Below are 11124 nucleotides of genomic sequence, written 5' to 3' on the forward strand. Positions count from 1 at the left end.
TCAACTGTGTGCAAGGGTTCCCTTTTATCTACATCCTTACCAACATTAGTCTCTTCTCTTTTTGATAATAGCCATCCTAATAAGTGTGAGGTAATATTTTGGTATTGATTTGCATTTTCCTGATGATTAGTGATGTTCAACATTTCATATACCTGTTGGCTATTTTATGCTTTCTTTGAAAAAAATGTCTATTCAGGTCCTTTGCCTACTTTTTATTCAGGTTATTATTATTATTGCTATTAAGTTGTATGTCAGCTGGTCATTTTAATCCTTACTGATAGGGCATTAAAAAAATCACTGTAATGAGTGGTAAAAAAGTTTTATCTATAAAATCATGCAAAAACTTTTCTAGATAATGTTATTTCAATATCCCTTCCACACATATTCTTCATAAGTTAACCAGATTTAAAAAGTCAAGGGAAAGGAGTTTCAGATGGGGAAAAAGAGAATACGGAACTTCAATATCTGTAAGGCGTTTGATATAACTGGACCATTTAGAGTTCGAGGATATCTAAAACCTGAACAAGTAGAGAGAGGCCAAATCATGAAATGTCTTGCAGGCCATATTAGAGAAATTTGGAAATTTTCTTCAGGGAAACTGTTGGGGGGTTTTAGAGATGGGTGATAATCATGAGTTTCAGAAAGATCATTCTGGCAGCAGTATGGAAAATGGATTGATGACAGGGCCAACTGAGGCCATTGCAGCAATGTCAATGAAACCTGAGGCCATGGTAGAGGGGATAGAGAGCAGTGGGTGGATCATAGAGAAATTTAGAAGGTAGAACCAAAGAGACTTGGTGATTTAGTGGATGTTTGTGTATGGAAAAGGTTTAGTCAATGGAGTGTGAGAGAAAATGAGGAGTTGTGAATGACTTCCAGGAAAAGCTGGACGAATCGTTGCATCTTAATGAAAACTCTGTCTAGAAGCATTAAAAATAAGTATTAGCCAACGATGAGCAGCTACTATCTGTGTCAGAAAATAACAAAAATAAATTAGTATTTGCTAATGAATTTATATATAGTGATATCATAATCATAATTATCATCAAATAATTATATGTGATATGCTTTATAATTTATCAGAGCTATAATTAACATTACCGCAATTGATCCTGTGATACTTTTCAATGTAACAAATCAGAAAACCAAATTACAGGTTAAATACATCCTCAAGGTCTCTTAGCTGGGAACTAGAGTAGCAATCCTAAAAGTTTAACATTCTAATACCAAGGTTCTATTTGGTGGCATTCCCACCGTTATAATTACCATCAATGATCAGTCTATTGAAAGTTTCCTTGTGCTAGAGACTCTGATCAGCACTCTGCATCATTTAATCCTTACAATTAGCCTAATAAAGTTTGTATTATTATCTCTATTTTACAAATGAAGAAACTGAGATTCAGAGATTTTAAGTATGTCTTAAAATCTAAAGTATTAAGGTCACATAGATATTAAATGGAAGAACTGATATCTGATTTCCAAAATCCAATGCCACAAACAGTATATACAACTCATGCCAACCTACTCCAAACACCATCTGTTAAGTATACTGTCGTCATAGTTCCTTTATAAATGGTATATAAGTGAGTGATATATTTATTGAATTCATTGTTTGTTTGTTAATTTGGGTTTTGGTACACATTAACGGTAGGCCTTCATATAATCAATCATATTGAAAATGTGGTAATTAATTCCAGTTGTTAAGGCCAAATAACTTATTTTGCTTTGATCTAGAAACTTGAATCATTATAAACGTTCTCTGCATCTGTAACATGTAAGTAACTGTAAGATAATTATACTAGTCAGGATAAGCCAGGTTATGTTGTTATAACCAGCAATCTCCAAATCTCAGTGACTTCAAATGATAAAGGTTTCTTTTCCATTCATATTACATATTCATTACAGATCAGTGGGCAGTTATGCTCCATATTGTTCTGACTCAGTGATTAGGTTCCCACATCAGGAATGATGTTGGTAACCACAGCCAGGGAGAGGGAGAACTGGAGGATCATACACCAATCCTTAAATTTCAGGCAGAAGTGACATATGTCACATACACTCACATTTTATTTGCCAAAATATGCCACATGGTCTTGCCCAATTTTGAAGAGCAGAGAAATACAACCCTACCATGTGTCAGGACAGAGGAGAACTAGAGATACGTCTACTCTAGAAATTCACAGCAATCCCAGATGTTAATCAATTTCACAATGGAGTTATTTCCAACATCAAATACGTTGTGAAAACATTGAATTAAACAAAGTTAGAGAAATTTCATAACTATAAGTCTTCTCTGGGCTCTACTATATTAGTAGGCATCATTAATCTCAAAGAAAGAGACTAGTATCATGGAATCCTTTTTAAAAAATATTCAAAGACCGTCTGCAAAGACTCATGTTCTGAAGAAAACACTTTAAGAAACAGTACCATAAGACCTTTCTTTATTAGAACTTGTTTGTGGAAGGATGAAAGGAAAGAAGAAGGCAAGGAAAGGATGAAGGAAGGGAGGAAAGAAAAAGATGACAGCAGTGCAAATTTATGGATGGTTTTGAGATTAAGAGTTATACAGAAAAGTCATCCATAGTAGCTAGTCCCAACCAAAAATAATATTTTCTAATCCCTTGTTCATGACATTGTTAATTTATTATTTATTGAATTATATATTATGCTAGGTGCTGTACTTGTGTTAACTCATTCTGCTTCACAATAACATTATAAAACACAGATTATTATCTCCTCATAGATGGAGAAATTAAAACTCAGAGCGGAAAATTACATATTGTGTCTCCTATGTTGAAATCCTAACCCCCAAGGTGATGAAATTAGGAGATGGGGTCTTTGGGAGGTGAATAGGTCATGAAGGCAGGACCCTCATGAATGGGACTGATGACCTTAGAGACCCCAGAGAGCCAGCTTGCCCCATCTTCTGTGAAAGGACACAGAGAGAGGTCCTAGAATCCGGACCATGCTGTCACCTTCATCTTGGACTTCCCAGGCTCCAGAACCGTGAGAAATAAATTTCTGTTGTTATAAGCTACCCAGTGTCTGGTATTTTGTTAGAGCTACCTGAAGGAAACCTGAAATAAGACACATAATAATTGCCACATAGATAGTAAACTGAGTTACAGACCAGAATGAGGAAGAAAAATCACGTCCATCTCCAAATGAAAGGGATTAAGTGCTCCTGTGAGAGATGCAAAAAAGAAACTGTGGTTGCTCAAAAGATGGAAAGATTCCTTTTCAGTTGGTTAGCCTTTCATGGACCTTGAGGTATGTGAAAAGAGTGATGTTTGGGTACCTCAGTGGAAAGCATTAAATGTGATATTGTTTGGATTGTCTTCTGGAGGTAATGGTGAGCCACTGAAGGTTTGTGAGGTGGGAGTAACATAATCAGACAATTACAGCAAGACTGATAATTTCAAGTGCAGAGGAGACTTTTAACAATTAAATCCAACCCTCTCAATATACAAATGGGGAAAATAAGCCCCAAAATTTCAGGCTTCACATCTAGGGCTTTTATTATTGTCATGAGCTTTTTCATCTGGGTAGCAACTTGGCTGTCTAACTTGCCTCCATTAGGTCACAGAATGAGCTCAAGTATTGCCAGCCTTCCATCCCAAACTAAATGAGCCCTAATGAGGTATTAAGAGCTGGTAGAAGAGGGGACTACTTTGCACCTAGGGGCATCAAGTGTGGTGATAGCAGGATCATGCCAGAGTCCATCTGACATCCAAGGTAGGGATCGTCCCTTGGCTGAATATCCCTGGGGTTGTGCAGAAGCCCAATCCATAGCCACTGATGTTAGATCTACTGCAGTGCTATGTTAAAACTGGCATTGTCAAGATATGCAGTATAAATCTCCAAAGAAGGGAAGAAGTTTGGTAATACATGGCTCAATAGCTGTTATGTTGTGGGTGTGCTAAGCGTGGTAATACAGACGTCCCTCTGGAGTTGATGAAAGATGCTGATTTTGACCCATCCAAAGATGGAGTAGCTTTGTCTGATGACAGAACCATTTCTGCTTCTTTGGTCCCTTTCTTAGCAAATGACCGCCCTACCTCCCAGTTGAACAAGCCAGAAATCGATGTATCATATTTGACATCTTTCTCTCCGTTGCCCCTGATACCCAGTCAGTACCAAGCCCTTCTATATTTTGAATACACATGTGTCCTATCTCTCTGCCATGGCCTTAGTTTAGGCCACCATCATATCTAAATTATTGAAACAGCCTTTTTCTGTTTTTCCTTTCTCAAGTCTTGCCTTTCTTAATCCATTCTTCACACTACAGCCAAAGAAATGGAGAAAGCAAGACTCTTGGAAATAATTTTTATTTTTTACAGCAAAGAATGCTTTCAATTAGAGAACAGATTATTTTGTTTTATTTTCCAGCTTCCCTACAGAAGAACAGTGATTTCACAAGAAGTACAAATGATATGATCATGGCCACAGACTTAGAAATTTTTTTCCAACCAGGAATCACAGACAAGGATTTCACAGAATCAACTGAACCATTATTTGTTCAACTTGCTAAAACCTGAGTCAACAGTTTTTTAAGATCTCAAACTCTGGGCTTCTCAGTTTAGGTAAGACCTTTGCAAGAGCTAGTGCTTTCAGAGGTTTTAATAAAAGAGAAATTTCGTTATTTAGCTATTTGGGATATGGACTCAGCTTTCTGTTATCATAAATATGTGTGTTGAGAAAAGTGTACCTAGGTCATAGGTGAAGGATAACAAGATCCTAGTCAGATAAAATCTTATGAATTCTGAAGTTATCTTTTCTAGTCTTCTATTCTGATGGTGAGAGGAGAAGCAGCTAATAATTAGTGGCTGTTTTTTTTGTTTTTGTTTGTTTCTTTGTTTTTGTTTTGAGACGGAGTCTCGCTCTGTCGCCCAGGTTGGAGTGCAGTGGCGTGATCTCAGCTTACTGCAAGCTCCACCTCCCGGGTTCATGCCATTCTCCTGCCTCAGCCTCCTGAGTGTCTGGGACTACGGGTGCCCACCACCACGCCTGGCTAATGTTTTGTATTTTTAGTAGAGACAGGGTTTCACCGTGTTAGCCAGGATGGTCTCGATCTCCTGACCTCGTGATCCACCTGCCTCGGCCTCCCAAAGTGTTGGGATTACAGGCGTGAGCCACTGCGCCTGGCCTATTAGCTTTTTATTGTACCAAGTGGGACACATATTATCACATTAGATCTATGAGGTAGTTACAATCATCAACACTATTTTACAAAGAAGGATGCCTTAAAAACTTGCTTAAGAGTCTAGATCTGGTAAGTAAGAGCCAGGCAACAGCAACGGCCAGGATTCAAACTCAGGACATAAGAAATTGCCTACTTATAGTCCTTTGGGTATATACCCAGTAATGGGACGGCTGGGTCAAATGGTATTTCTAGTTCTAGATCCCTGAGGAATCGCCACACTGACTTCCACAATGGTTGAACTAGTTTACAGTCCCACCAACAGTGTAAAAGTGTTCCTATTTCTCCACATCCTCTCCAGCACCTGTTGTTTCCTGACTTTTTAATGATTGCCATTCTAACTGGTGTGAGATGGTATCTCATTGTGGTTTTGATTTGCATTTCTCTGATGGCCAGTGATGATGAGCATTTTTTCATGTGTTTTTTGGCTGCATAAATGTCTTCTTTTGAGAAGTGTCTGTTCATGTCCTTTGCCCACTTTTTGATGGGGATGTTTGTTTTTTTCTTGTAAATTTGTTTGAGTTCATTGTAGATTCTGGATGTTAGCCCTTTGTCAGATGAGTAGGTTGTGAAAATTTTCTCCCATTTTGTAGGTTGCCTGTTCACTCTGATGGTAGTTTCTTTTGCTGTGCAGAAGCTCTTCAGTTTAATTAGATCCCATTTGTCAGTTTTGGCTTTGGTTGCCAGTGCTTTTGGTGTTTTAGACATGAAGTCCTTGCCCATGCCTATGTCCTGAATGGTAATGCCTAGGTTTTCTTCTAGGGTTTTTATGGTTTTAGGTCTAACATTTAAGTTTTTAATCCATCTTGAATTGATTTTTGTATAAGGTGTAAGGAAGGGATCCAGTTTCAGCTTTCTACACATGGCTAGCCAGTTTTCCCAGCACCATTTATTAAATAGGGAATCCTTTCCCTATTGCTTGTTTTTCTCAGGTTTGTCAAAGATCAGATAGTTGTAGATATGCAGCGTGCTGCTATAAAGACACATGCACACGTATGTTTATTGCAGCATTATTCACAATAGCAAAGACTTGGAACCAACCCAAATGTCCAACAATGATAGACTGGATTAAGAAAATGTGGCACATATACACCATGGAATACTATGCAGCCATAAAAAATGATGAGTTCATGTCCTTTGTAGGGACATGGATGAAATTGGAAATCATCATTCTCAGTAAACTATCGCAAGAACAAAAAACCAAACACCGCATATTCTCACTCATAGGTGGGAATTGAACAATGAGATCACGTGGACACAGGAAGGGGAATATCACACTCTGGGGACTGTGGTGGGGTGGGGGGAGGGGGGTGGGATAGCATTGGGAGATATACCTAATGCTAGATGGCGAGTTAGTGGGTGCAGCGCACCAGGATGGCACATGTATACATATGTAACTAACCTGCACAATGTGCACATGTACCCTAAAACTTAAAGTATAATAAAAAAAAAAAAAGAAATTGCCTACTTAAGTGTGATATCCCATTGTTCTGACATTCATGTTGCTTTCAATATTCAAAAAAACCCCTGTGAGATGGGTCTTCCCATTCTAGAGATATGGTTATTGAGGTTCAAAAAGTTTTTTTGTTTATTTGTTTGTTTGTTTTTTAGAGACAGGGTTTCACTGTCACCCAGGCTGGAGTACAGTGGCACTGTCATGGCTCATTGTAACCTTGAACTCCTGGGCTCAAGTATGCCATTGTGCCTGAGTAATTTTTAAATTTTTTGTAGAGATGGAGGTCTCACTATGTTGCCCAGGCTGGTCTTGAACTCCTTGCCTCAAGTGATCCACCTGTGTTGGCCTCCCAAAGTGCTGGGGTTACAGGTGTTAGCCACCAGGCTTTGCCTCAACTCAAAAAGTTTAAAACTTGCCTTATGTCACTCAGTAAGTAGCAAGGCTGAGATTGAAACTCCTTCTTGGCAACTTTCAAAGTCCATGAGTTTTCCATAATGCCTTCCAAGAGGGCGTCTGTTTTTATCATCTCACAGATGCGTTGATGGTATTAAGGAGAGACTGAATAGCTGGCAATACTCATAAAACCACATTTTCAAAACTTTACTGTGTAACCCTATGTGCTTAGCAAATATTGTAAAAATGAGGTTCTGACCAATGAAATGTCAGGAAAGTTAGTATAAATTGGTCAAGAGAGTGACAGTCACTCCAGAATTTGATTTGACCATATTTACCATATCAGATTCTCATTCAGTCCTCAGCAAAATGAAGGGCTCCATTTTCACTCTGTTTTTATTCTCTGTCCTATTTGCCATCTCAGAAGTGCGGAGCAAGGAGTCTGTGAGACTCTGTGGGCTAGAATACATACGGACAGTCATCTACATCTGTGCTAGCTCCAGGTGGAGAAGGCATCTGGAGGGGATCCCTCAAGCTCAGCAAGGTAACAGTAACTCATGTGTCTCCCTCTATTTTCCTTTCACATGTCTCTTTTATTTTTTCAAGCTGTGTTTTAAACCATTATTTTATTAAGTGTTTCTCTAAGTACTGTTGAGGCAATTTTTATGTCAATTTAAGGGATTAATTATCAAAATATACTGAATTTGGCTCGGGAAAGTGATGAGCATGCTACCTTTCAAAAAATAAGTACCTCATTTTTTAGTCCCCTGCTTGAAATCATTTAATTGCATGACTACTTCAACGGGCTCAGCATCTGTGGAAGGTACTTTGGAGGCTACGGCGAAGCATGTGATTTCAAGGAGCATGTTGAAGTAGCGAGACTTTCACTCATGAATAATTGTACAATATAATAAGTTAGAATTCAGGCAGTTGTTAAATATGGATGCAAGGAAAGAAGCTGACCTTAATTGAGCACTTTTAAGTGCTGGGAAGTTACATGTGCAACATTTCATTCAGCCTTCTGATAAGGATCCTGGGAAGCAAGCAAAATTATCACCATTTATCATTTTACCAAGAAGAAAATTCTTCTCCCAGCTGGTGAAAATGTGGTTAGGTAGCAAACTGGGTCTATCTGGCTTCAAGAGCCAAGGTCTTTACTAATTCCATACTGAGTCTCAGGTGGGAAAGAGAAGGTGGTGGACTTTTGTAATAGGTGGCAGCATCATGGAGGTGGTGGTTACTGACAGAGGCCCTGAAGGATTTGGGGATTATGAAAGGTGGTGGGGAAGCAGGGTGGGAATTCTAGTGGTAGGAACTGTCTGATCAGGATTTTGAAGGAAGAAATGAACCAAATGTCTTTCAGAAATGGTGAAGTGACTGACTTCACTATATTTCTTTATTATTCAATTCAACTAACTTAAAAATTTGACTGAAATTCTTTCTGTTAATTCCATATTAAAGTATGAGGCAGAATTTATTTAAAATCCTATTTTTAAATTTTTATTTATTTATTTATTTATTTGATTAGAGACAGGGTCTTGCTCTCTCACCCAGGCTGGCACAATCATAGCTCACTGAAGCCTCAAACCCCTGCACTCAAGTGATCCTCCCACCTCAGCCTCCTGAGTAGGTAGGACTACAGGTGTGTGCCACCACATCTGGCTAATTTTTAAATATTTTGTAGAGGTGGGGTCTTGCAATGTTGCCCAGGCTGGTCTCAAACTCCTGGCTTCAAGCAATCTTCCGTCTTGGCCTCCCAAAGCACTGGGATTACAGGCATAAGCCACTGGGCATGGCTGAAAATCCTATTTTAAAAATTATTTTTTTAATTGGTAAAAATTATATACATTTATTGTGTACAACATATTGTTTTGAAATAGGTATACATACAATATACATGTGGAATAGCTACATCAAGCTAATTAACATATGCATTACCTCACATACTTATGTTTTTGTGATGAGGACACTTGAAATCTACTCTTTTAGCAATTTCAAGAATACAATGCATTTTTATTAACTATAGTCACCATGTTGTACAATAGACTTCTTGAAATTATTCCTTCTAATGGAAATTCTGTACTCTTGACCATCTCTTCCCCAACCATCCCCCTCACCCTCACCCTCTGATAACCATCGTTCTCCGCTATACATTTTTGAGTTTGACGTTTTTAGATTCCACATATAAGTGAGATCATGTGGTGTTTGTCTTTCTGTGCCTTGCTTAAGAGTGTATTTTAATAATTGGTTGTATTTGCTATGTTTTATACTAAAAAGTTAAAAAGGAAAAATGTGATTACATAATAAATGTTGCGACCATATGTATGATTGTTAAGGTTTCAATTTAATTTAAAATGATGTTGGTAGTAAAAACCTTTTAGAAAATGACCTAAACTGTTCATCTTTCGGTGGGCTAATGTGTTGAAAAAGCATGTATTTTCCATTTTCAGTACCACTTTAATATTGAAGTTCATATGACTAGTTGCTAACAAAAATTATATGGGTTTTTAATCTTAAGAGAGTAAGCATAATTTACCAGGATTTACAACAATCTCTGTAATAGCAAACCAAAATGCACTATAAAAATACATTTGGGATATCTCTGAAACACGTAGGGGAGTGGAATGGATATCTATAAGGCTAGCTCTGTTGGACATCACTGAAATCATACTACTTATTATTAAATCTTTCTCAGATTTTCAGTGTTTTCCCACACATTATTTATCTGATCAATTACTGGTTTACCAACCAGCATCTGTTCGCCTAATTTTTCATGGTGCCTGCTGGTGTGCTAAGGCATTGATAAGTCAATTTGAACTAAATTAAAGTGAGAGAAGCTTATATGTGAACTTTGGAAACAACACTTAGGCAAAAACTGTGAATTTCACTTTTTATTTTCAGATATAGAGGTTTAAATCTCCATTTCCTTCTTTACTGATCAAGATTGCAGGGCATACACAGGGTTGTTTTTTTTGTTTATGTGTTTTTTGTTTATAGCACATAACTAATATTGGAAGCTGCTGGTCATCCAGCAGAGGTAGCGAGTAAAAGAAGTCAAGTCCCGACTAGCTGAGCAACACTGACTGTCACTCCTCATCTTTGCACTCAAGTTTCTGTCTCTGTAAAATGAGGAGAGTGGAGATGACTGTGCTCTCCCCAAAATGTCTAATCTCTCTGAAACCAGGCCAACATTTTAAAAAATTATGTGTATGATTCTATTTCATTTTAGGGATCCAGTTCATTTCCCCAAGAGTGGAATGTGGTTGCTGCCTTCTTTAAAGGAGCTGTCTAAGGATGCATTATTTTTTTCTCTTCCATACAGCTGAGACAGGAAACTCCTTCCAGCTCCCAAATAAACGTGAGTTTTCTGAGGAAAATCCAGCGCAAAACCTTCCGAAGGTGGATGCCTCAGGGGAAGACCGTCTTTGGGGTGGACAGATGCCCACTGAAGAGCTTTGGAAGTCAAAGAAGCATTCAGTGATGTCAAGACAAGATTTACAAACTTTGTGTTGCACTGATGGCTGTTCCATGACTGATTTGAGTGCTCTTTGCTAAGACAAGAGCAAATACCCAATGGGTGGCAGAGCTTTATCACATGTTTAATTACAGTGTTTTACTGCCTGGTAGAACACTAATATTGTGTTATTAAAATGATGGCTTTTGGGTAGGCAAAACTTCTTTTCTAAAAGGTATAGCTGAGTGGTTGAAACCACAGTGATCTCTATTTTCTCCCTTTGCCAAGGTTAATGAACTGTTCTTTTCAAATTCTACTAATGCTTTGATATTTCAAATGCTGCACAAAATTGCAATAAAAATGCTATAAACCAAGCTCACTGTGCTGTTTTCTTTTTAAAAAATTATAAACAACTTTAAAACAGTAAACCAAAAATGCTGGTGATGGGAAAATCTAAAAATATACATAAAAAATAAACATCAGCTATTATCTCATCATCCAGAAATAACTGTTCATTCTTAATGTTTGGGTTACTGTGTATTGTTACTGAAAACTTAAACATTGATTCATAGTGTAAGCCAAAAAATATCTGAGACAGTTCTCAATCAATTTAGAAGTTTA

General features: G+C 37.8%; 1 protein-coding gene across 1 annotated transcript; it reads left to right on the plus strand.

The window, feature by feature from the left end:
- Positions 1 to 7363: 7363 nt before the first annotated feature.
- INSL5 (insulin like 5) lies at positions 7364 to 10877 on the plus strand. The gene is made up of 2 exons (XM_004025934.2): positions 7364 to 7593; positions 10372 to 10877. The coding sequence occupies exons 1-2, from the start codon at positions 7419 to 7421 to the stop codon at positions 10602 to 10604; spliced, it is 408 nt and encodes a 135-aa protein (XP_004025983.1). The 5' UTR covers positions 7364 to 7418; the 3' UTR covers positions 10605 to 10877.
- The last annotated feature ends 247 nt before the right edge of the window (positions 10878 to 11124 follow it).

This window comes from Gorilla gorilla, chromosome 1 (assembly GCF_029281585.2).
Source record: "Gorilla gorilla gorilla isolate KB3781 chromosome 1, NHGRI_mGorGor1-v2.1_pri, whole genome shotgun sequence".
NCBI lineage: Eukaryota > Metazoa > Chordata > Mammalia > Primates > Hominidae > Gorilla > Gorilla gorilla.

Coding starts and splice junctions, on each gene's coding strand:
- INSL5 (XM_004025934.2), top strand. CDS start 7,419: ATGAAGGGCTCCATTTTCACTCTGTTTTTATTCTCTGTCCTATTTGCC. Junction 7,594..10,371: donor GATCCCTCAAGCTCAGCAAG/GTAACAGTAACT, acceptor TCTTCCATACAG/CTGAGACAGGAAACTCCTTC.